General features: G+C 36.7%; 2 protein-coding genes across 2 annotated transcripts in view; one reads left to right on the forward strand and one right to left on the reverse strand.

Moving 5' to 3' along the window:
* ARFGEF1 (ADP ribosylation factor guanine nucleotide exchange factor 1) overlaps positions 1-27,405 on the reverse strand; it is a 127,100-nt gene that overhangs the window by 44,827 nt on the left and 54,868 nt on the right. The window contains exons 7-14 of the mRNA XM_043483469.1: positions 25,970-26,080; positions 13,767-13,942; positions 12,733-12,866; positions 9,311-9,545; positions 1,389-1,488; positions 1,144-1,283; positions 926-1,034; positions 54-255 (exon numbers count right to left, since the gene is read on the reverse strand). Coding sequence (XP_043339404.1) covers positions 54-255; positions 926-1,034; positions 1,144-1,283; positions 1,389-1,488; positions 9,311-9,545; positions 12,733-12,866; positions 13,767-13,942; positions 25,970-26,080 — 1,207 coding nt within the window. The remainder of the gene's footprint in view (positions 1-53; positions 256-925; positions 1,035-1,143; positions 1,284-1,388; positions 1,489-9,310; positions 9,546-12,732; positions 12,867-13,766; positions 13,943-25,969; positions 26,081-27,405) is intronic.
* LOC122451025 (GTP-binding nuclear protein Ran) lies at positions 6,264-7,318 on the forward strand. Its single transcript, XM_043483479.1, has one exon. The coding sequence runs from the start codon at positions 6,306-6,308 to the stop codon at positions 6,954-6,956; it is 651 nt and encodes a 216-aa protein (XP_043339414.1). The 5' UTR covers positions 6,264-6,305; the 3' UTR covers positions 6,957-7,318.

A 27,405-nucleotide genomic window follows, 5' to 3' on the forward strand; every position in this document is an offset into this window, starting at 1 on the left:
CAGAAGTGGCAGAGGAATATTCAGTGACATTCTCCTTAAAATGGTGCACTCACAAGTCTATCCCTTGCTCTATTATTTCTTTTTGTTGCTTGAGGACTTCGAACTGCTCCGGATTATCAGTGCCAGACATCTGTGTGCTGTAGCTGCCTATTCCTGATGACGACGTTGACTCCAGGGAATTTAAACTTCCATATCTGTTTATTGTCTCTGGGTGTTTTATTTCACTCGTCTCTTGCTCTGAGGGTTTTTCCTGACCTGTAAGTAGAAAAACTGTCTTAATAAATTATTCTGTCAATGGAAAAAGATTTCTCAAATAAGGCAAGATACTTTCATGTTGCTTACATATCTATTATTTAATACAAATAACGTATTAAGTGCCGTAACAGATCATACACACTGATACTAAAACACACTGCAATTAGTACGTGTACAATTTGCACCATCAGTTCTTTTCACAACTACAGTGCTGAGTATTCACTGGGTTTCTGCTCTTAGCTCAAGCAACAGTTTTGGAATAGTTTTCCCTCAAAGCACTCTTGACTAAGATAACACCAAGATGACCCTGCAGCTATGAATTTTTCTCTGAGTAAGGGTAAATGTCAAACATAAATGAACAAGTCAATCTTCTTAAAATATTTCTGGTGTTTATATGTTTCTTCTATAATTATCCTCTAACAAAGCTGCATAAACATGATTCACTTTAATATGATATTCAAAATACTTCTGGAAGATTTAGAAAGAAAAAAGTTTGGATAACTAAGTTGGGAAATTCATAATTTTAAGTTTGTTATTTAACTCACAGAGAACTCTGCTTCATCAGCTAAATGGGAAAGATGTCATGAAACTGGTTCAGTGGCATCTGCAACCATCCTCCACAGTATCACTTACTTAAATGACAAAAAATTAGGTTCAAACATCAGCTTACCAAGAGTTGTCTGTGAGTTGGGATTCACATACTGATCCTTGCTCCATTCAACCATGCACTTCAAAATTGACACTAAGCATTCTAAACCTTTTTTCCTTAGGCTCAGTTCCTACAAAAGAATTCATAAAAGCAATTAAAACAACAACAAATCTCTTAAGGAAAACAAACAGCTCTTCCTTGGCAAAGTTCCAATTTGAACATGGTTTTCAAGTTCTTACCTGAACATTACTCATACCAAGTTCTTGACTGCCTCGTCCTTGGGCAATTTTTGACAGATCATTTACTAGCCGTTCAAATATGTTTGCTGCATTTAAGTCACAATCATAGTTTACATATATATCCACTACGCTCTGAGCATCTGTAACAGTGCAATATGTTGATTTTAACAAAAGGCATCTAGAATATGGCCTTTTAAATATCTCACAGTAAGAAAGAGATGATAAAGAAGGATAATTTCAAATACCTGCACAAATCCTTGTTAATGTCTGAATAACCATCCATTTGTGGTCAAATGAGCTGGTAGAGGTCTCCAAAATATATAGGAAAATTTCTTTAAAGAACACCTGTGATTAGGGAAAAACCTCTACTTAAAATACTGTTTATAACTCATATATGTGATTGCTTTGTAAATGTCCCTAAGTTGTAAAGCAAAGATAAGGACCCAGGGTCCTGGGATTCAACTCCTTTAGAGTTCTGTTTCTGAAAAGTCAGGACTTCAATAACATGACTTGGTCACTTCCACTGGCCTTTGCAATAAAAGAACTGTACTTCACATCACTGTATTTTGTTACCACACAGTCACTACAAAGAAATCTGCAAAAATCTGGAGTTCTAGGAGATTATTTCTTAAATATATTTACAAAACTAATAAAACTCCTATTTCATTTTTTAATCTCCTATAGACCATAAACTATATTCTATTCATCAGTTACATTTTTTCAGACATTATAGTACTGGGAAGGCCTGAGGGTTCCTAGATTTTAAAGTAGATAATGTTATAATCTACACAATAAAAAGGATCTAATTCTCATATACTGTTACATTTTTATAATTATTCACACAAGTGGAAATCTCTGTCCGAAAACTATAAAACTATTTCTAACTATTCTTTACATCAAATAATGTCAAGCACAAAGGGTTTAGTTAACCTAATTAATTTCAATTTAAGAGCTAAGAATTTTCAGACATATTTATTTTGGAAAAGTAACTGTAACTTAAGAGGGGATGAGTGATAAAGAAAACCCAGAACAACATAATAACTTTTATGGCACATGCTATTATGAATCCAAAAATTCATATTTATAATTTAGGACTACTAACATCTTCTCCTCCCAAAATGGGTCATGTACCCTTGTAATCAGCTTTTCTTTCACAAAATTTAACATATTTCTATGACTTGTCCAATGTCAGTATTTGCTGTAAGACTGTAAGCTCTAAGAGGGTAGATACAATGTCACTGTTGCTAAGCATTGTGTCGACACTGCATGGCAAATACAGTAGGCATTCAATGCATATTTACACTCACAGTTCCCAAATACTGCACCAAGGCACCCCAGAATGCTGCAGCAAACTCAAGAGGGATGCCACGAGAATTTCTGGGGGAAAATTCAGAGGGAAATACAACAGTCCCTCTGAGTATCTGTGGATACGTCAAAAGACTGTTCACAGATTCATCATCAATTAGATCACAGTACATTCCTTTCAATGACATTATCATTTTCGCAAACCTGAGGTTTAGTGGTTGCTATGAAAAGAAGCAGGTAGTGCATGAAAATCAAAGTAAGAAATGAGGGTGGCAGTGTCCAGTTTGATTTCAAGGTCTGAGAAGTTGTGCAGTGTCCTATAGGCTCATGCATTCCAGTAGTCAGTAACTGCTAACTATTTAACAATGACATAAAACATTTTTTCTTTCAATTTATGTGTGCTTCCAACCACGCCCCCAAATGCAGACTTCAATTCATTTCAGTTCAATACCTCAGTTGTATCCGACTCTTTGTGAACCCATGGACTGCAGCACGCCAGGCCTCCCTGTCCCTCACCAACTCCCAGAGTTTACTCAAACTCATATCCATTGAGTCGGTGATGCCACCCAACCATCTCATCCTCTGTCGTCCCCTTCTCCTCCTGCCCTCAATCTTTCCCAGCATCAGGGTCTTTTCAAATGAGTCAGCTCTTCGCATGAGGTGGCCAAAGTATTGGAGTTTCAGCTTCAATGTCAGTCCTTCCAATGAACACCCAGGACTGATCTCCTTTAGGATGGACTGGATGGATCTCCTTGCAGTCCAAGGGACTCTCAAGAGTCTTCTCCAATACGACAGTTCAAAAGTATCAATTCTTCTGTGCTCAGCTTTCTTCACCGTCTAACTCTCACATCCATACATGACTACTGGAAAAACCATAGCTTTGACTAGACCAACATTTGTTGGCAAAGTAATGTCTCTGCTTTTTAATATGTTGTCTAGGTTGGTCACAGGATTTCTTCCAAGGAGTAAGTGTCTTTTAATTTCATGGCTGTAGTCATCACCTGCAGTGATTCTGGAGCCCCCCCACCCCCCAAATAAAGTCTGTCCCTGTTTCCACTGTTTCCCCATCTATTTGCCATGAAGTGGTGGGACCAGATGTCATGATCTTAGTTTTCTAAATGCTGAGTTTTAAGCCAACTTTTTCACTCTCCTCTTTCAAATGGAAGTATCTCCCTTTCATCAAGAGGTTCTTTAGTTCTTCTCTGCTTTCTGTCATAAGGATGGTGTCATCTGCATATCTGAGGTTGTTGATATTTCCCCTGGAAATCTTTATTCCAGCTTGTGCTTCATCCAGCCCAGCGTTTCTCATGATGTACTCTGCATATAAGTTAAATAAGCAGGGTGACAATATACAGCCTTAACATACTCCTTTCCATATTTGGAACCAGTCTGTTGTTCCACTGCAGTTCTAACTGTTGCTTCCTGACCTGCATACAGATTTCTCAGGAGGCAGGTCAGATGGTGTGGTATTCCCATCTCTTTCAGAATTTTCCACAGTTTACTGTGATCCACACAGTCAAAGGCTTTGGCATAGTCAATAAAGCAGATGTTTTTCTTGAACTCTATTGCTTTTTCAATGATCCAATGGATGCTGGCAATTTGGTCTCTGGTTCCTCTGCCTTTTCTAAATGCAGCTTGAACATCTGGAAGTTCACGGTTCATGTACTGTTGAAGCCTGGCTTGGAGAATTTTGAGCATTACTTTACTAGTGTGTGAGATGAGTGCAACTGTGCGGTAGTCTAAGCATTCTTTGGCATTGCCTTTCTTTGGGATTGGAATGAAAGCTGACCTTTTCCAGTCCTGTGGCCACTGCTGAGTTTTCCAAATTTGCTGGCATATTGAGTGCAGCACTTTCACAGCATCATCTTTCAGGATTTGAAATAGCTCAACTAGAATTCTATCACATGCACTAGCTTTGTTTGTAGTGATGCTTCCTAAGGCCCACTTGACTTCACATTCCAGGATGTCTGGCTCTAGGCTGGTGATCACACCATCGTGATTATCTGGGTCATAAAGATCTTTTTTGTATAGTTCTCCTGTGTATTCTTGCCAGCTCTTCTTAATATCTTCTGCTTCTATTAGGTACATACCATTTTTGCCCTTTATTGTGCCCATCTGTGCATGAAATGTTCTCTTGCTCTAATTTTCTTGAAGCGACCTCTAGTCTTTCCCATTCTGTTGTTTTCCTCTATTTCTTTACACTGATCGGTGAGGAAGGCTTTCTTATCTCTCTTTGTTATTCTTTGGAACTCTGCATTCAAATGTGTGTTTCTTTCGTTTTCTATTTTGCCTTTCACGTCTCTTCTTTTCACAGCTATTTGTAAGGCCTCCTCAGACAACCATTTTGCCTTTTTGCATTTCGTTTTCTTGGGGATGGTTTTGATCACAGCCTCTTGTACAATGTCACAAACCTGAGTCCATAGTTCTTCAGGCACTTTATCAGATCTAATCACTTGAATCTATTTGTCACTTCTACTGTATAATTGTGAGGGATTTGATTTAGGTCATACCTCAATGGGCTAGTGGTTTTCCCTACTTTCTTCAATTTAATGCAGACTTCATTGTTCAGAAAAATAATTGTTCAGTTGTTTGGACCTAATTGTTTAATAAATGGAATTGTTGGATATTTCATCTGGACTAAGTACACCATGGAAAGATGAGAAGCTCTAATGGTGCTGTGAATCAGTGTGAATCTCTCTCATTTATGGGATAAATAAAAAACACAAATTTGGAGAAACAGGGGGGAAAAGTCTTTAGCTACTATGTATGGGTTATTGAATTGCACTAATAAGCAAAAGACTATCAGAGTAATTTAAGACACCATGCCGATTAACAGGGGCTCTAAAAAAAATTCTATAGACTTACAGAGCAACTATCATGAAATACATGTAAAATAACAGAAGTACTTTGTCTTCACATAATAGATATTGTCTTTAAAAAGTGTGTATAAACTGTATTTTCTGAAATAGATATGTAAGTTACTACCCAAGGGAAAATCACATTATAAAAACTCGGTAGTGAATATTCTCATAAAATAAATCTTCATGCAACAACCATCTCAATTTTGTTTTGCAAATTTAGGTTGTCTTATGTTGGCTTTTCTCCAATTGGAACACAGTTCATCCTGTGTTTGAATATGTTCAGTACTCTCAAAAGCATATCTATACTTATCTTGTTTTATTTTCATATTCTCCCCACAGGGGACAATCGAGAGTGAAATAAACCTGATCACTTAAAAAAAAAACAAAACAGACTATTACTACAATAGTTTTAATGAGAATCTTCCATCTATGAACAGACAGGAAATTTCTGTAAGTATTTCCCTTTAAATTCATGCCTACACAAATTTTTTTATATCAAATTTACTTTATAGAAACTAATCACAACTTAAATGGGCTTTATGGTATCTGGTTCTATAAGAATTTACACTTCACACAGTCATCTAAATAGTACTTAAAGTAGTCATCTCCGAGTGGTAGTAACTGAATGCACAAAAGTCTTCCAAAATTCTCTAATGTCAATTTAAATGCCTCATCATCAAATGAAATACTTTTCGCTTGTTACAGAAGCAAAAGTTTCATAAGTTTTAATTTTAAAGTCTCTTATTTGTAGTTCCTGAAGATAATGAGAGAAAACTATCTAAAAATAGTAACTTTCTAGTTTTGCCTTATATTATTTTAACATATGGCAAACTTCAAAAACCTTACAACAAAAATGCACCAGAAACTGCTTCCTGTCCAAAAAATAGGATCCAAATTAAAAAGTTTTTACTTTAAATACCAAAGTCTTGGCGCTTCCGCCATCTTTCCAGCCCTCAGTCAGACGGGCGCGGAGATGCTTCTGGAAGTAACATCGCGATGGCTGCCCAAGGAGAACCCCAAGTTCAGTTCAAACTTGTTTTGGTTGGTGATGGTGGTACTGGAAAAACTACATTCGTGAAGCGTCATCTGACTGGTGAATTTGAGAAGAAGTATGTAGCTACCTTGGGTGTTGAGGTCCATCCTCTTGTGTTCCATACCAACAGAGGACCTATTAAGTTCAATGTATGGGATACAGCTGGTCAGGAGAAATTTGGTGGACTGAGAGATGGCTATTATATACAAGCTCAGTGTGCCATTATAATGTTTGACGTAACATCAAGAGTTACTTACAAGAATGTGCCTAACTGGCATAGAGATCTGGTACGAGTGTGTGAGAACATCCCAATTGTGTTGTGTGGCAACAAAGTGGATATTAAGGACAGAAAGGTAAAGGCAAAGTCAATTGTCTTCCACCGAAAGAAGAATCTTCAGTACTATGACATTTCTGCCAAAAGTAACTACAACTTTGAAAAGCCCTTCCTCTGGCTTGCTAGAAAATTGATTGGAGACCCTAACTTGGAGTTTGTTGCCATGCCTGCTCTTGCCCCGCCAGAGGTGGTCATGGACCCAGCCTTGGCAGCACAGTACGAGCATGATTTAGAGGTTGCTCAGACAACTGCTCTCCCGGATGAAGATGATGACCTGTGAGAAAGTGAAGCTGGGGCCCAGCGTCAGAAGTCTAGTTTTATAGGCAACTGTCCTGTGATGTCAGTGGTGCAGCGTGTTTGCCACTTTATTATATAGCTAAGCAGAACATGTGCTTAATCTTTGGATGCTGAAGGAGATGGATGGGCTTTGGAGTGAATGTGGCAGTTTAAAAAAAAAAAAAACGTTCATTTTTTGGACCTGCATATTTAGGTGTTTTGGAACACAGTTGTTTCCTCCTTGAGTTTCAAATATAAGACTGCTATAGTCACATGACAATATTGAGAGGTGGAATCTTGTTTGTTACTGTCATTCCCATTCCTTTTCGTTTAGAATCAGAATAAAGTTGTATTTCAAATATCTAAGCAAGTGAACTCATCCCTTGTTTAAATGAGCATTTTAAAACCGCTAACAGGGAAAGTTGTGCCATGTTACTATTTGAATTGCCTTTGCTATTACCACTTAACTTGATGTCATTGGGTTAAATGCTCCTAATTTTTTGTATACTTGAATCATTTCACATAAACGTAATGACAAGTCAACAGTATTGTATTCGATAAGAGGTGTAAGTACTATCAATAGTTAGGCTAAAATAACACCAACCCCACCTGCCTTTGGGCTTAGGTAGTGTCACCTAGGGATGAGATTTATGTGACCTGTCAAAGGTGGTACCTGTTTCAGATGTTTCAAACAGATATCTTAATTATATTTGCATCTTATGGTAGAAGTAACCATTTTCTAATGTAGAGCTTGTCAAAGTCTAATGAAATCATACAAATGGTTGCAGGAACTTGAGGGACATCTCGTCTGTTAAATATGAATATAATTGTGCATTTACTTTTGTTTTTTGATGTTACATGTTTAATGTAAAGTTGGCATTCTAGGAAGATGTTCCATGTTTACCTGCTGTTAAGTACTCCCCAGCTTTAAAGGTTATCAAAGATTAAGGATTTCAATGGATATATCACAGCTTTGGTGATTTTTCTCTCCCCAAAGAATTTTTCTGGGTGGTGCAAGAACACCACAGGATGCTGCAGCATAAAAGTAGGTCTTAGGTAAGCCTCTCAGTGATGTGAACAGACTGCCAAACTTTCAGTAGATTAACCACTTAACGTATGGTTTCCACATGTAAACATGAATTGGGTCTGTCTTGCCTGAGTTTGATCTCACTGACACCATACTGTAGCAATTAGAAATCAAGACGAGCTATTTTCCTCTTGTAAGTACTACTGTACTATAGTTCAGTTTACCAAAGTTCTTTAGATGTCCAATTATCCTTAAATGATTACTTTCCTACCTAGAAGTAGGGAAGGATCCCTTTTAAGTATATGGAAAAATCGACTGTAAAGGGTAAAATTGGATACATTTTGTTAAAATATTGAATAAATATTAATAGATTCACTTAAAAAAAAAAATACCAAAGTCTTATTCTGTCTCATTCCCATAATAATGTGCTACATGAATTTTGATACTACAGAACATTTATAATAAAGGAGATATCAAAACTCTAGGAAAATAATAATGTATCCTTCCTGTGTGCTAATGAATTATTAGTTTTGAGCCAGGATTAAAAATTAAAATGTAACCTGTAAACCATATCAAACAAAACATGAAGGCAAAAGTTGACTAGCAGAAAGGTGTTTCTAAAATATATCATGCCCCAACCAAAACAGTATTTCCACAAAGGACAAATTGTAAAAAGAAACCCAGTAAATAGGTAAAACATAAAGTACTGTTTTTATATACTGAATTATTTGAAGGTGTGGAAAAAAGATCATGAATTGGTACACTTGCATAATACATGCCATGGTTGGAAACATCCCCTAGTTCCATTTTGCTAAGTCTCTGGAAATATTTTAGAATGATATAACTGTTATTCTAGTTCCAAAGATGTTGAGAGAAAACTTGAGGAATATAATACATACACTGGGGAAAAAACACAAAAGTAAAAATTTCAAATATAACCCCTAAAATATAATTCTTCTTGATCACCTCCTTAAAGTACTAAAAACTTAAAATAGCTTAAAACCATGTAGACAAAGTATTTATTTAGAGCCTCCTTTCAAGATAACCAAATTCACTATTATATACAATAGGAAAGTTACTGTGAGGACCAAATTAATTCAAGACAATTAAAATCATTCGTGGAACAACTATAAATTCCGTGAAGGCAGGAGCTATGTCTTAATTTGATTTGGCATTCTTAGTGCTTACTGAGTGCTTAGCACTTTGTAGGCAAATGTTATACAACAACACACAAATATTATTTCATGTTCTAAATAACTTTCCAGTGTGTTAAAATATGATTTAACATGAAACAAATGAAATATCCAACAATGCCTAAATGCAGAACATACCTCAATCTGCATCTTCAGATGTGTCTTGAAGTTTGACAACAAAGTAAGAAATATGGAAAGAGAAAGCTCAAAAACCTCTGGGACAGATGAAACTCCATTTTTTGAGAGTGCAACACACAGATACTGCTTTATAGCATTAATAAACATCTCATTTGTCCTGAAAATAGGTCCTGCATTCTGCAGAATGGATAGAAGTAACTGCAGTGAAAGAATCTTGGATCGTAATTCATGAGACCTAAAAGACAAAAAAGAAGACAGTGGACAAGTTTAGCATCATGGTGACAACGGGTTGTTCTGAAGATATTTCCTATACCACATAATTTCATAAACCTTTACATGGAAAGAAAAATTCTACAGCATTAATAAAAGAAAAGTACACAAATAAGCTTAGCCACGAGTAATAGGTAGTTTCACTGGTGTTCTCTTCTACCACATAACTTCAAGAACTTTTTAAATGGGAAAACAATCATTCACACATATCTAACATCAGCTTACTGTTCCTTTGAACAAGAAAAGATTTACACCTTGTTCCCTTCTTTCACAAATATATTTCACCGTTTAGAAATCATTGTGAACTTCTCAGATGAAGGGCCAAATTTAGCATAAATAGATTCCAAAGTACTTTTTTCCAAGTTATGCTACTCAAAAATCCTGAACAGTAATAAAAAGCACTATTAGGGCATTAACGAAGCATTATTTAAAGCTTACTTTTTCAGTAACCATTTAAACTTAAAAAAAAAAAAATAGAGGCTTTTAGAATACTTGTACCTCTTAGTAGCTTACCCATTCACTCTATTAATAAATTATTTTTATAATGAAAAGCTGAAAAATACATTTAAGCTTAAGTTTAAAATTTTATTTTTCTGATCAGTATCTAGAATTTTAATTATCAGGATTTCACAAATACAATTTTTCTCCCATTGAAACAGGTTTTTTAAGTCCAACAGACCAAGGAGATTGAGTGATTTATCCTCGGTAACTTTACAAATACAGGACACATTTCAATGCTTAGCAGATGGTTCTTATGTTTATTTATTCCAAATTGTACTCAGTCTCATTTCCACCATATAGTAAACTTAATTGCTCTTGATTTCTTCTACCTTAAAAATGTTATGGTTAAAGTGTCAAGTGACTCAAGGACCTAAAACTAACAGGGAATATTTAATTTTATGCAAATAGGAATAAAAAAAATACTGCCATCTTTGAAATAAAACTGGAACCAATAATATCACAGCTCATTAATATGTAGTCATGTTTCCAAGATAGCCTATGCCTCTGAATCTAAGAATCTGTATGTACAGCAAATACAGCATTACCAAAACCAAAACCAACCACCCTGCCAAAAAGCAGATAAATCAAGTTAGAAACAGTGAGAGCTGAGACTGAATAGCTACAGGAAAGTACAGAGTGGGCCAGGTATTCCCCTTTGATGCCGAGGCTTTCCCAGGCTTATCCACTACTGCTACTTCCTAGTCTAGCTCACATTTATCACCCTTTTTGCTCAATTCCAACAGTAACTAAATCCTGTAGCTTATCATTCTCTAACACAGGAGTTTTAATGTTTTACCATTTGTATTCCCAGCATCTAACAGAATGCCCTGTTAGCATGGATCAAAATAATCAATGGATTTATTCATGTACTTATCTAAACATTAAGTATCTACTAAGTATAAGATATCTGTCAATGAAGAAATGAGCAAATCACTGTCTTATAACACAAGTATACTTTTGACAGGCAAAAGAAGCTGGAAATTACAGGTTTGCAATTTTTCATGGGGTAGTTTCAAATTATTAATATGATTCCAGCTTAAAGAACAATTCCTGGATCATCATCTTAGAAAGGCCACAAAACATAAAGAGAAGACAAAAAAGAAAATTATGTAACTATATTCAAGAGATCATTAATTTTGGAAAAATACCATTCAAGATAGAAAATCATATATTCTGGAAAAAGAACAGTTTTAGGGGTGGAAAATCTGATCTCTTTCAAAATTCAGTTCCAGTATTTAATGATTCTGGTTGTCAAGGTTTTTTATTATGGTCCAACAAAAATTTCCTAGTATTTGATTTAAGCCCACCATGTAGGAGGATAATTTACATTAATCCTCATAATTATCTTTTGTAACATTAAAGATTTTATTTAGGAAAACCAAACATGTAAGGCTTTTAAGGTCAATAATATTTTTAAATCATGGAAAAAATGGCCTTCAACACTAAGACCAAATCCTTATCTCCTCCTTAAAGAAGGTTTCATCAATCCAGAATGAGATGTCAAAACTGTCAGTTTCTGCCTCCCCTCATACTAAAAATTTTAAATATATAGTTATAATCAACTTTTATATTGTAATCTGAACAACCTTAATCTGTAGCATCTGTATTTTAGAAATATGTTAACAATCAATAAACTGTACTTCTGCCTCTCAGGATTTGGGCCTAAAAAGATTTGAGAGTTCCAGGTTTCTAGGCCTAAAAGATGTTTCTCACTGAATCCATAATCTGTGACAAAAGAAAACAAAACTGTAGAAAGTGTAACAAATGTGGTTTCCCAAAACTTATAAAGTTTTTATTATAACTGTCTCCAGTCTTCTTCCCAGTTGACATCTAGAAACTGAAATAGAGTTTTTAAAATGAATTTTAAAATGAATTTCCCCCTATTTCAATATTCCTTTCTAAAAATCACTCAGGCCTTCTCCAAGCTGTCTTATTCCAGAAAGTTCTCCTAAAACTGACGTTCTATATAACACATCATGTTGCAACATCAGAGGAGCAGAGCTCTCTAGTAACTCCCAAACTCAAATCTTCAGCAGGAATCAGTTGCACTGGAATCATCTAAATGGAAAGACATTTGACAATTTATGACTTAGAAAAATGGCACTTCCCTGCTGTTTAAACTAATATATATGATGGGAATCAGACAAGTGACGCCTATCTTAAAGTATTTCCTGCTCCCCACAGGAGGAAGTTATCTTATGGCATTTTTTCAAACCTTAATGAGTATGTTATTATCTTACATTCTGACTTTTAAGATTTCTTTCTCTTAGGTTTTATTACTTTTCAACTGGTAGCTTTCAGATGCCTAGCATAAGGATACATGTAAAGGGCTACATTACTTCCAGTGTTACTTACTATACTGAAAAAATAATTCACTCAGTCATTCAGTCCCTGCTGAGCCCCTACAATGATCCAGACACAATTCTATAATGCTGTGCTGTTCATGTGCTTTCAGAAATAGTGCAAGGCATCTACTCTAGCTGAATTTTGACACTCACTGTTTTTTAATTCCTTTTTTTTTTTAAGTAAAATAATCCTAAAAAATAATTTTGAAGGTCCTAAAAGACAAAAGGAAAAAAGAAACCCCAAAGACACAAGAAGGTTCAAGCTTCAAAACCTGCATTAGTCAGGCAGAGCAGCTGAAGACTTACTTTGGATCCGGTGGTCCATCCGATAGTGGTTTCATTGACAGTTTACACAATGACCTGAATACTAGAAAGGCATCCTTTTGTAAAATGTGGGAAAACTTAGCACCAGGTGAAGGTCCTGAAGAATTTCCAGATTCCTAAACGAGTGAACACACCGTGTAAATGAAGGCATTTACCAGTATAAAATCATATCGGTCTTCGATATACTTTACTCAATCAGTAGGGTGTGGGGTTCTACTGGAAGGAAAATCAGATGAGGAATGGGCCACATGGCTTTTCTTTACGGTGACATGCCACTCCTATCCCCAACAATAAATATCTCTTTTAAAATATTCCCCCAGCTACCAAACTCTTAAAGTTTACTTGGTATATACTATTACTAACAGAAACTATTAATAGCACATCACGCCTTGATAAGATACCTCATCCATGGCCTAAGCTACGCTTTCTACTACCTGTCTTTGGGTATTTTATGTTTTTGTCCTATTTTATATTTTGTCTACTCTGTGCAGATAAGACATAAGACAGTTGAGACTATCCAGGCAATGTTTAAAAGTTGTTAACTGATGAAGGCCAGCAAGGCCAAGAAGACTCACCCCTATGTACTGGGCAATGATTCAGGGTAGGACTCCCTTAACTAAAAAGATAAGGAAAAAATATACCAAATATAGGGGAGGAAGGATGAGGAGGACCTATCACTACTTCAGTATGGATTTCACTGTAGTCCTAAACAAAGACAATGTTCTCTAGCTAAAAGTTCTTTCTTCTCCTAGTATACTAGAATTATCCTATGAATATGTGATAAGAATTTTTTTTAATGTAATTTCAATGGGAGGGGGATGTGAACACCTACAAGACTTACTTCCAAGTTGGAAATTTAGCTATCAATATTTTAAATGAATAAACTGCTCAATTAGAAAAAGTTTTTACTTCGTCAAACTGAAATCAGCCAGCACTATCAACTGGATATATTCACCACAAGGTGTTGGTAGCCTATCAATGTTTAAGATGAAGAGGACTTTTTCCTTTATTTCTACCTGAGTATCATTGGAAGAAACAGACAATCTGTCATCAGGTAAGGACGGTGTATAAGCAACAGAAATTGGTGTTCCTGGAATTCCGTTTGCTTGAATATTTTCACTGTCGCTACCATCCTCTATGGTTCCATTGTTGCCATCTGCACTTACATTTATGGTAGTCCTTTCTCCCATATCTGAAATGGCAAGGATAAAAAACATGCAAACATTTCTAATTGAAGTGTGCTGAAAAAGCATAGACTATTTAAAATGAAACAGCAGAAAAGCAGTGTGAAGCAAGATGTATTGGCATCTGGAAAGGTTAGCATAAACGAGTAAGTATTCATTTGGAATACCTCCAAACATGATCTGTAAGTAGCTCTAGCAATGAAACACACTCAGCTGATGAAAGGCTAACCAGAATGTGCCAAAACAGAGGCTTACTTGTAGTCTACTGATATATTAGCATTTACTAAACTGAGTTCTAATGAATGCTAATGCCTTAAGATAATGAAAACAAAAATCTTTCAAACAAAATTCCATTTTCAAGTAAATTAATGAAATGATGGAAAACATGTATCTTTATTTTAGATTTTAATTCTCTAATACACATTGAGTTCTCTAATACACATTGAGTTCTCCAAAGGGATATACAATATGCAGTGTTTCCAAAATCCATTTTATTACCAGACTCCCCTTTTTTAGAACACCTATTAATACCTCTAATAACATACATTCTTTGAAACAATTATGAAAAAATGGCCCTGAATATACTGCAGTATGTCATTCTGAGTAATCATACTTGTAAGATAAACAGAAATAAATGACTTCCAGTAGAACAAACATAGACAATGAAATAATACCAAGTTTTAGAACTAATCTAGGTGTAATGTATGTTACCTTAAAAAAGGAACACGTCACAGCAGCATTATTTACATTAGCCAAGGCATGGAAACAATGTAAGCAATTCCCTGGGCCCAGTGGTTAGAACTTGACACTTTTACTGCCAAGGACCTGGGTTCAATGTCTGGTCAGGGAACTAAGATTCCACAAGCCCTGCAGTGCTGGCCAAGAAAAGGAACACACACACACACACACACACACACACACTCTGCAATAATACTCAGCTTAAAAAAAAGAATGAAATAATGCCCTTTGATGCAACATAGGACCTAGAGATTCTCATACTTAAATGAAGTCTTTAGAAAGAGAAAGAAAAATACCACATGACATCACTTATATGTGGGACCTAAAATACAACACAAATTAACTTATCTACAAAACAGAAAAGACCCACAGACATAGAGAACAGATTTATGGTTACAGGAGCAGGGGATATGGGGGAGGGATGTACTAGGAGTTGGGTTTAGAGGATGTAAACTATTAATGTTATATCAATATATAGAATGAATAAATAATAAGGTCCTACTGTATAGCCCAGCAACTATATTCAATATCTTGTAATAAATCATAATGGAAAAGAATATGAATAAAAAAAGGAACACACACATGTCTGTGGTCATAACTCAGTAGCTGTCTGGCAAAGAACCACTCCTTTCATGCTACCACGTAAAAGAAGTTACAGGCTAGTATAAGGGAAATACAATGACTAGAAGGAGCCCTTGTTTCACCCATGTCTTTACCATTTAACTGGATAAGTTACTTGTCATTTCATCTTCTTTTGCCTCAGTTTTTTAAGTAACAAAGATAACAATGTCTATAACATTGTCTGTCAGGAATCACCAACAAACACGCACAATACAAAAAGAACACAATTGGTTCTGAATTAGTGGTAGCTATTATTAATTTTGCTGATAATTGATAACATGTGTCGATTTTTTTTTTAACTGATTTGGGAAATGAAAAGAGTGTACTTGGTAATACGCTGTCTGCCACACTAAATACTATTATGGCTTTCTATATATATGTAGAGAATTATACATATATGTATATATATATAAGGAAAACCAGATGAGGAATTTATAAAGAACTCCCTGGAAGAAGGCACAAAAAATTTAATAATGATTATCAGAAACTGGTAATTGTTCCCCAAAGCACTTACTCCAAACCTTTTTTTCTGTTCCCAATTACAGCTCTTTACACTGCCCTTCCCTTAATAAACAGCTTCGACTTTCTACCTAGCCAAGCAGATAATTTAACACAGGCATCCTTACTCTTCCTCGCCCCACCTGAAAGTTCCTTAACATCAACAATCACCTTTTTCTTCCCTCTCATTTCAGGGGAAAAAACATTCCTTCACATTTGTAAGGTACACCATTCATTCAGCCTCAAAAACTCATCTCTTCTTGCCTAATTTAGTAGTATGTTTCTCCCCTGAATGTTTATTGTAATATTACATTTTCAGTTTGTGCACATAACTGGTTCTTCCCCAATACTCAACCAACACACTCAAGTCTTTACACTGTAAAAACATAATCTTCTTTCAACTCTTGCCACATACAAGCTACTGTTTTTCTTTTTTAATCAAATTTCTAAAGGAATTAATAATCACTGATAATACCTTCCTTCTTAGGAAATTTCTCGAAAGAACTGAAAACATTCTTTAATTGTCAGGCTTTGAAGCCAGACATCCTTGGATTGGAGTCTTCACTTTACCACTTCTTACAGGTTACCAATCTCTCAGTGCTTGAATTTTCTCATGAGTTAAAAAGGGAATCATAATAGTACCTAAACATCTCCAAGTCTGGGGAGGATTAAATGAATAAACACAAGTAAAACACACAAAATCATTAACGATACAAGGAAAGCACTTAACAGTTAGATATTATTATTCTCTATGTTTTTCCTCTAATTCTCCCTCTAATTGTTCCCTAAACGTAAGTGCAGACTTCTGTTTACAGGGTGATGAGCTGAGCCCACTAATTTATCTTCTCCTTTCATAAATCTCACTGAAATTCCTAAGAAAAAATATAAATAGGAAAAATTGTCTTTAGTAGCACTGGAAAACTAAGGAAGATATAATCAGAGATCAAAATATTGAAAGAATTCCTAAAGGTTAAGAAGAGTTTCTGGGAATTCCTTGGTGGTCCAGTGGTTAGGACTCAGTGTTTTCACTGCTGGAGGCCTGGATTCAATCCCTGGTCAGGGAATTAAGATCCCACAAGCGGCATAACATGACCCCCTCCAAAAAAAAGATAGGTTCAGACAAACGGAAAAGCCAACGTCAAAAGCCTGCGACTGAACATGTACAAAGGACAGAGCTACCTGAGAGGTTGCTGAATTGCGCCATATGGGTTCCAATAAACTCCGAAGCCTAGACAGAAAGGCCAAGGGCTATGGGGTAGGAGGGGAATGCCTGGGGAACCATGCCAGTGTCTACCAGAAGCTGTCCGCAGACGTTATCATGGAGAATGTATTAGAAGCCAGCCTGATAACTGAAGCGCAGATTTGCGTGGTAGGTCTCATAACCTAAGAAGGAGGTGCCAGGGGAGAGAGCAGTATCCCAGCTCACTCAGAGCGCTGCAATAAACAGGAAAACCAACCTGGTACAGCGGTGAGATCTCCTACAAGTTCTGGGTTTCCACTCCAACTATCTGTTTCTGCTTAACTAACACTAAATAAAGCCCTAACTGAAAGAAGGCAGCCTAAGATTTGCTGGCAAAGGATGGGAGAATGGGAACAAACCAACAAGTTGGAAGAACACCCCCCACTCCAAGTCTACAATTTATGCAATGTTCAAAGAGCATTTATCCTAAGCTTCACTTGGCTTCAGTTTGTGCTTATAGCACAGCCCAAAGACCACTACACCACACTCTGCTTAAGGGAGGCCTGTGCTGCTTATGGCTAGTTCTCAGCTGGGAAACAAGGTCTGCCTTTGGATCACAGTCAGCTCGCAAATTCTGGAGAGGAAAGCCTCGTGAGAACTGGAAACAGAGCACGCAAAATGACTGAGAAGGCTCTTTAAATACTGATCAAATCTACCCTTGCTAGTCTTTTTTTTTTTTTTTTTAGTGTTTTCAGGAACCTCCATACTGTTCTACATAGTGGCTTTTAAAAATTAACATTCCCACCAACAGTGTAGGAGGGTTCCTGGTCTTTCTAGTCTCCAGACAGACAGAAATGCAAAGTCTGTAGCTCAAAAGTAAGGACAAAGGTCAGCACTCTGAGCAAATGGTTTCCCGGTGAAACAGATTTTATAGCTGGAACAATTTTAATTAGTACTCCCAGATATATGTAAAAGAAGACTGTATCAAACAGGAACAAAGTGCTATGAGAAAAGAAGCTCAAGAAAAACAGGATTCTTTGAGACAAAAACAAAATTACTGAAATAAAAAAATATGAAAAGCAGCAGAATGGACGTTAATGAGTAAGTATCGGAAAGCCCCTTGTAACATTCTCTCTGAATACAGAATTGTAAGACAAAATGATGGAAATTAGAAAAGATTGTCAGAGCAATTCAACACTGGATAAGAATAAATAGGTCAATGTAACTATAGAAAACACCAATAGATACACTTAGGATAAATCTGGGATTTCAGATTAAGTAATCTGCTCAGAGAGTAACGCAATCACATCAAAAGGACATGAGAATTAGCCTGAAGGGATTCCTGATGGTAAAGAATTATAACACACTGAACAATAAAAGAATTTATGAGCTCATGGTATTTTTTTTAAAGGGAGATGCCCTTCTCCACAGAAAAATGTTAATTTACTAGAATTATGAAATCACTATACTGATTTTAAAGCCACTAAGTGAATGGATCTTCATATGATCTCAAAGTATCACTCTCAGATTACTTATTAATGATAAAGGGAAAAACGTTCACTTACAGTGAAGAGAGCTGGTGGTCACTATCTTTACCAAGTGATCAAACATACCAACAGGTGCTAACTTCATTATGTACCAATTTATATTATGTAATATACCAGTATTACCGATGTAGTATTTTGCCAAATATATTTACTCTAAATCAAAATAAGGAAACTATCAGATCAATTCAAAATGTGGAATAATCTACAAGACAAAATTATACTCTTAAAAATAAATGTTATGAAAGATGGGAACAAAGCCAAGAGGACTTGTTCTAAACTAACAAGACTGAAGAGAAAATCAAATGCAGCAAGTGTCCCTAGAATGTGTCCTGGACTAGGGGAAAAAAAGGACAGAAGAAACACATTTGGGGACAACTGGGAACATTTTTAAATTTTATATTAGATATTCTTAAAAGAGTGTTATTTTTGCTAGGTGTGAAAATGGAACTATGGTCATGTATGAGAATGCCCCTATTCTTAGAAGATATATGCTGAGTTATTTAGGGTGAAAGTGTCATGCTATATACAGGCAATTTTCAAATGGTTCAGCAAAGACACACATACACAGAGGTAAAACTGTAACAATATTATTAATTAGTGCCCTAGAAAAGCACATACAGCTTTCACTGTTCTTTGAACTATTCTCTAAGTTTGAAAGCTTTCTAAATAAAAAAAGCAAAACAATGGAAAAAATTTTCACTTCACAGTCTATACTCACATGTATTAGAAACTGGCAAGTTTTTTTTGTAAACAGCCAGAAAATAAACATTTAGGCTTTGCGGGCCATGTGATCTTTGTTGCCACTACTCAAATTTACTTTTGTAGTGCAAAGGCAGCCACTATAGGCAATATATAAACGAGCATGACTGTATTCCAATGCCACTTTATTTACAAAAATAGGTGATGGGTCAAATTTGGTTCTCACATCAGTCTTCCAACTCCTAATATACATGATGAGATTTTAAAACAATGCATGGGTACCTAATGCTCTTTCTTTCATCTTTAATAAGTTCACAGTTTTTTGGGGAAAAATTCATACTCCTTAAGATCATGCTGTCTTCTTTAGCCTCTACACCTTTCTGTCTGGTAATCTACTTCAAGTACTAATTTTCACAGAATGACTCCCACCTATGACACCCGCTTGATATCTCTTAGGCCAGAGTTCTAAGAGATATCAATGCAGGTGTTATATTTCCATTATATATTTCATGAACATTTTCACATGAATGGCATGCCTGAAGGTCAAGTTCAGTGTCAAAATAAAAATTAGTCCCTTTTTTCCCATGCCAACCTCTACTTCAACAATTCTATCAATAATTCTACCACCTATTTAACCATTTAGGCTCAAAACTCGGTGACTGCCCAGGCAGGAAGAGCTAATATAGCAGGCCTGAGTGAGACTGCCTATACTCAGAAAGCCCTGCTTGTAAGGTTGACCCATGGCTAGAACCTCAGTACTTGTACTTCAGAAGGGTTTCTACCATCCCCAGAACTACTGAAGTGGCTCACTGTGCCCCAAATGTTTGTGCAAATAATGTGGTTTATGTTGCAACACCAGTGTTCTCTCTGGGAATCTGGAATCTAGGAATATGCAGCTCGAGGGTGCTGACAGGACCAGGCCCCAGTAAAAACTCTGGGCACTCAAGTCTCTAAGGACCTACCCTGATAGACAACACTTCTCAGTTCGGTGTCGGAGGAATTAAGTTTCTCAGGCAGCTTCACTGGGAGAGGACTCCTGGAAACGGGCACCCGACTTCCTCAGACTTTGCTCTGCACACCTTATCCCTTTGATGATTTTGCCTTGTACCTTAATATGTAATAAATCATAGTGCTGAACATAACTGTATGATGAGCGTCATGTGTCCTGCTGGTGAATCACCATATCCTCAGGTAATCCTGGGAACTCCTGACACCTAACTTTCTCTTTCACCTAGATGTCAATCATCTGCAAGCTCTTCTTGATTCAACATCTATTATCTCACTTCTCATTCAGTTTTTCCTCTCCATTTCCATTGTTACTGTCCTATTTAATTTTAGATTACTACACAGATCTTTTATAACTTTCTATTTCTCCACTTAGCTTCTTAGAATGTTATTCTGATAAGTTCATTTCTTAGTTCTAAAATCTTCAGCGGTAATTTATTTTGCCCTAGGACAAAGTCCATAATCCTAAGCCTGGAGTGTATAACCAACCATTGGTTGGCTCCTAACTATTTCAAACTTATTTTCTACCACATGACACAACATCCTCTCCACTTTACCCAAACCAGTGCCTGCTGATTCCCAAGTCATTCTCTCCAGACTTTAGCCAACAGTGAACAACTGTCACCACGACTCCCCACACCAGCATGAACACTGTCCAACCATCAAACACCACTCCCTACACCTGCATGAATCCAGAGAGTCTAAGTTCCAGTGTCACCTCCTATATGAAGCCTTCCTGCATAATTTTACCTAAATATGACCATTCCTTTTTTCTGAATTTTAATAGAATTTTAGCTGTTTCTTTCTAATGGCACTTATCTTACATTCCTACACTCGAGAACCCCTTTCCTCTAGAGCATGGTCTATTTCAGATAAACTTTTCTATCTCCCTACAGAGCCATGCCACCACCAACGCACGCTTCCACCACAGAACTCCTGGACACTCATGGGCAAGTCTGAGTCAGTCTCTTGTGGGGTCACTGCTCCTTTCTCCTGGGTCCTGGTGTGCACAAGGTTCTGTGTGTGCCCTCCCAGAGTCTGTTTCCCCAGTCCTGTCTCAGTTCTGGTGGCTCTATGGTGGGGTAATGACGACCTCCTCCAAGAGGGCTTATGAATGGACTAGAATGCAAAAGTAGGCAGTCAAGAAATATCTGGAGTAACAGGCAAAATTTGGCCTTGAAATACAGAATGAAGCAGAGCAAAGGCTTAACAGAGTTTTGCCAAGAGAACACACTGGTCATAGCAAACAACCTCTTCCAAAAACACAGAAGACTCTACACATGGACATCACCAGATGGTCAATATCGAGTCAGATTGATTATATTCTTTGCAGCCAAAGATGGGGAACCTCTATACAGCCAGCAAAAACATGACCAGGAGCTGACTGTGGCTCAGACCATGAACTCCTTATTGCCAAATTCAGACTGAAATTGAAGAAATTAGGGAAAAACCACCAGACCATTCAGGTATGACCTAAATCAAATCCCTTACGACTATACAGTGGAAGTGACAAATAGATTCAAGGGATGAGATCTGATGGACAGAGTGCCTGAGAACTATGGACGGAGGTTCATGACATTGTACAGGAGGCAGTGATCAAGACCACCCCCAAGCAAAAGAAAGTCAAAATGGTTGTCTGAGGAGGCCTTACAGAGAGCTATGAAGAGAAAAGAAAGGCAAAGGAGAAAAGGAAAGATATACCGATTTGAATGCAGAGTTCCAAAGAACAGCAAGAAGAGATGAGAAAGCCTTCCTCAATGATCAATGCAAGGAAATAGAGGAAAACAATAGAATAGGAAAGACTAGAGGTCTCTTCAAAAAATTAGAGATACCAAGGGAACTTTTCAGGCAAAGAAGGGGACAATAAAGGACAAAATGGTACGGACTTAACAGAAGCAGAAGATGTTAAGAAGAGGTGGCAAGAATACACAGATGAACTGTACAAAAAAGATCTTCATGTCTTACATTTAGATCTTTAATCCATTTTGAGTTTATTTTTGTGTATGGTGTTAAAAAGTGTTCTAGTTTCATTCTTTTACAAGTGGTTGACCAGTTTTCCCAGCACCACTTGTTAAAGAGGTTGTCTTTTTTCCATTGTATATCCTTGCCTCCTTTGATAGAGGAGAACATAGGCAAAACACTCTCCGACATGAATCACAGCAAGATCCTCTATGACCCACCTCCCAGAATATTGGAAATGAAAGCAAAAATAAACAAATGGGACCTAATGAAACTTAAAAGCTTTTGCACAACAAAGGAAACTATAAGCAAGGTGAAAAGACAGCCCTCAGATTGGGAGAAAATAATAGCAAATGAAGCAACAGACAAAGAATTAATCTCAAAAATATACAAGCAACTCCTGCAGCTCAATTCCAGAAAAATAAATGACCCAATCAAAAAATGGGCCAAAGAACTAAACAGACATTTCTCCAAAGAAGACATACAGATGGCTAACAAACACATGAAAAGATGCTCAACATCACTCATTATCAGAGAAATGCAAATCAAAACCACAGTGAGGTACCATTACACGCCAGTCAGGATGGCTGCTATCCAAAAGTCTACAAGCAATAAATGCTGGAGAGGGTGTGGAGAAAAGGGAACCCTCTTACACTTCTGGTGGGAATGCAAACTATGTACATACAAACTATTTCCATAGTACAGCCACTATGGAAAACAGTGTGGAGATTTCTTAAAAACTGGAAATAGAACTGCCATATGACCCAGCAATCCCACTTCTGGGCATACACACTGAGGAAACCAGATCTGAAAGAGACACGTGCACCCCAATGTTCATCGCAGCACTGTTTATAATAGCCAGGACATGGAAGCAACCTAGATGCCCATCAGCAGATGAATGGATAAGGAAGCTGTGGTACATATACACCATGGAATATTACTCAGCCATTAAAAAGAATTCATTTGAACCAGTCCTAATGAGATGGATGAAACTGGAGCCCATTATACAGAGTGAAGTAAGCCAGAAAGATAAAGACCATTACAGTATACTAACACATATATATGGAATTTAGAAAGATGGTAATGATAACCCTATATGCAAAACAGAAAAAGAGACAGAGATGTACAGAACAGACTTTTGGACTCTGTGGGAGAAGGCGAGGGTGGGATGTTTCGAGAGAACAGCATTGAAACATGTATATTATCTAGGGTGAAACAGATCGCCAGCCCAGGTTGGATGCATGAGACAAGTGCTCGGGCCTGGTGCACTGGGAAGATCCAGAGGGACCGGGTAGAGAGGGAGGTGGGAGGGGGGATCAGGATGGGGAATACATGTAAATCCATGGCTAATTCATGTCAATGTATGACAAAAACCACTACGATATTGTAAAGTAATTAGCCTCCAACTAATTAAAAAAAAAAAAAAAAAGATCTTCATGACCCAGATAATCACAATGGTATAATCACTCACCTAGAGCTAGACATCCTGGAATGTGAAGTCAAATGGGCCTGAGGAAGCATCACTACGAACAAAGCTAGTGGAGGTGATGGAATTCCAGTTAAGCTATTTCAAATCCTGAAAGATGCTGCTGTGAAAATGCTGCACTAAATATGCCAGCAAATTTGGAAAACTCAGCAGTGGCCACAGGACTGGAAAAGGTCAGTTTTCATTCCAATCCTAAAGAAAGGCAATGCCAAAGACTGCCCAAACTACTGCACAGTTGCACTCATCTCACACACTAGTAAAGTAATGCTCAAAATTCTCCAAGCCAGGCTTCAACAGTACATGAACCGTGAACTTCCAGATGTTCAAGCTGAATTTAGAAAAAGCAGAGGAACCAGAGATCAAATTGCCAGCCTCTGTTGGATCATTGAAAAAGCAATAGAGTTCAAGAAAAACATCTGCTTTATTGACTGTGCCAAAGCCTTTGACTGTGTGGATCACAGTAAACTGTGGAAAATTCTGAAAGAGATGGGAATACCACACCATCTGACCTGCCTCCTGAGAAATCTGTATGCAGGTCAGGAAGCAACAGTTAGAACTGCAGTGGAACAACAGACTGGTTCCAAATATGGAAAGGAGTATGTTAAGGCTGCATATTGTCACCCTGCTTATTTAACTTATATGCAGAGTACATCATGAGAAACGCTGGGCTGGATGAAGCACAAGCTGGAATCAAGATTTCCGGGGGAAATATCAACAACCTCAGATATGCAGATGACACCACCCTTACAGTAGAAAGCGAAGAGGAACTAAAGAGCCTCTTGATGAAAGGGAAAGAGGAGAGTGAAAAAGTTGGCTTAAAATTCAACATTCAGAAAACTAAGATCATGACATCTGGTCCCATCACTTCATGGCAAATAGATGGGGAAACAACGGAAACAGGGATAGACTTTAGTTTTCGGGGCTCCAAAATCACTGCAGATGATGACTGCAGCCATGAAATTAAAAGACACTTGCTCCTTGGGAAAAAAGTTATGACCAACATAGACAGCATGTGAAAAAGCAGAGACATTACTTTGCCAACAAAGGTCTTGTCTAGTCAAGGCTATGGTTTTTCCAGTAGTCATGTATGGATGTGCAAGTTGGACTGTAAAGCAAGCAGAGTGCCAAAGAATTGATACTTTTGAACTGTGGTGTTGGAGAAGACTCTTGAGATTCCCATGGACTGCGCAACCAGTCCATCCTAAATAATCGGTCCTGAATATTCATTGGAAGGACTGATGCTGAAGCTGAAACTCCAACACTTTGTCCACCTGATGCGAAGAACTGACTCATTTGAAAAGACCCTGATGTTGGGGAAGACTGAAGGTAGGAAAAGTGGACGAAAGAGGATGAGATGGTTGGATGGCATCACCGACTCAATGGACGTGAGTTTGGGTAAGCTCTGGGAGTGGGTGATGGACAGGGAGGCCTGGCGTGCTGCAGTCCATGGGGTCGCAAAGAGTCAGACTCAACTGAATGACTGAACTGAACAGAACCATGAAATTGTATGTGCTGCTTAAGTATTTGTTGAATGAAAAGATGTATGAAAAATTAAGATGCAATCAGATGAATACATGCTTCAAGTGTTCAAACTAAAGAAGGAAATATATTCTTAGAAATGATGTTATAAATTGAAATCAGGTATGGTTGAAATAGTACTACTACTGTCATTCAAGAGCCATACTGTACATTTAATTGTATTTCTAGAGCGTTTGTAGCAAGGTACTATACTTAGTCCTATGCAAGATACAAGAATTAAATAAGCTTCAATGGATTGGTCTTGAATCTAATGCTATCTATAAATCTACAATATTGTTTACCAGAAAAGTGAGTGAAATTACTAACTTTAAAAATTTTTATAATACAATCCACATGGTAGGACGTGACCCTCTACCCTATATTATGACTTAGTCATAATAATAGATACAAGAAATCACAATTTTTTCAAAGATATAAAATACTAAAAACCAAATAAATTTTAACATTTTCTAATTTGTAAAGCTTAGCATATTTAGGAGGATGAAGAATATACCCTGCCTGTATCCCACTAAACAAACAAAAATAATAATAATAAAATGGTATCAACTTTTTTAATGCAGTGGAAATAGTGGATTTTTACTTTTTAAAAAAGTATCACTGAAACTGGAGAAAAAGGAACTACTCCTTTATAAGCAAAGATATTTAAAATTTTTTTCTACATAAAATTTTAGCCTTTTTTGTTCCACACATTATAAAAACTGTCTCCACTGTTAGATAAAATAACATAAGACAGACTAAATTAATTTCAAGTCAGATACACTACCTCCAACAACGATGTTCACCATTTCTTCTACAATGCTCTGTACAATGTCTTGTGGCTTTTCCTCACAGTCATGGTTTTCTCCATCATATAATATATCATTTTTAGACAATGCTTTAAAGGAGAAAAAATTTAAGAAAATATTATTTTAGCTTTTTGGAAATTTTTACTAAACATTTATAATGAAAAGAAACCTAAGAAATTAAGAATAAAAGAAAAAAAATCAAATAGATATACGAAACTAGATGCAATTATTCTTTAAATCTTCAAAATTTTTAACCAAACCATATTTTTAAATGTTTTATAATTTCAAGTCAACTTCAAAAATGATTCATTTGACAAGCTATTAATATTAAATAATTATTCAACTTCAAGTTTTCTAGAAGATTAATCCTTCAGATTAATCCTTTAAATTACATTAATCCTTTAAGAATCAAAAAATTTTAAAGTATTCTGAAGGAAACATTTCTAACATGTCCCACACGCTAATCAAAATATATTAAATGTAATTAAACCTTGTTTTGATTAATGACACCCACCAATAACAACCAGCTCACTACTGTGCTCTAATGTAATGAGGTCACTGAAGAACCAGAGACAGGGGTATCTGGGCCCTTCCTTACTACTTCTTCCCCAGCAGACTCCACATATCCAATGTATTAATAAAACTAAATTTAATAAGTAAAAAAGAATTCATCCCTCAATTTAACACTAATTGAAAAGATATAACTGCCAATCAGGAATTCTGAACACATAAGAGACTAATAAAACTTGATATAGCTGGTGAGCCTGTACAGACTATTGCAGATAAAAATAGGATTTCCACTGAGTTTTCTGAAATGCTGAAAGTATCTCCAGAAGGCTCAAGCAGCACTTTATGGTGCTTTGGGAACTGGGACCCTGTTCTGGGAGCCACTGCCCTACACCAAATGGCCTCAGACCGCATGTGAGCCGACAGTGCTATAGTCTACACACCCCGATCTCCACTCACCCTACGGAAAAGAACCACTATTATAACTCTGGCTTCCAGAAGTCCATTCTTCCTACTGTTCACTGCTCCTAATCTACTGTTTGCTGCATTCTGCAAAATGCTGAATGTCACAGAAAAAATTTGATAAATAAGCATGTCAAGGCAGTAACTTTACAAAAAATTCAATACAATAGCATTCAGATTCTTCTGTGGAGTAAAAACATAAATGTCTTGAGAGATAATCTTTCCATCACTCTTAAGGTGTGTGTTTCTGCACTCTACTTGGCTAAAATTACCAAGAATCTAAAAAGTAATAGCTTCAATGTAACTAAATATGGTCACTAAATTTTGCACAAAATGATTAGTGAATCAAAAGTCAATTTTCTTTTAAGTCATTTGACAGAAATAGATTAAAGTAACAGTGAAAAATACTTATTACACATGGAAAACCATTACAGAAGCTAACTGT

The sequence above is a fragment of the Cervus canadensis genome, chromosome 12 (genome assembly GCF_019320065.1).
Source record: "Cervus canadensis isolate Bull #8, Minnesota chromosome 12, ASM1932006v1, whole genome shotgun sequence".
NCBI lineage: Eukaryota > Metazoa > Chordata > Mammalia > Artiodactyla > Cervidae > Cervus > Cervus canadensis.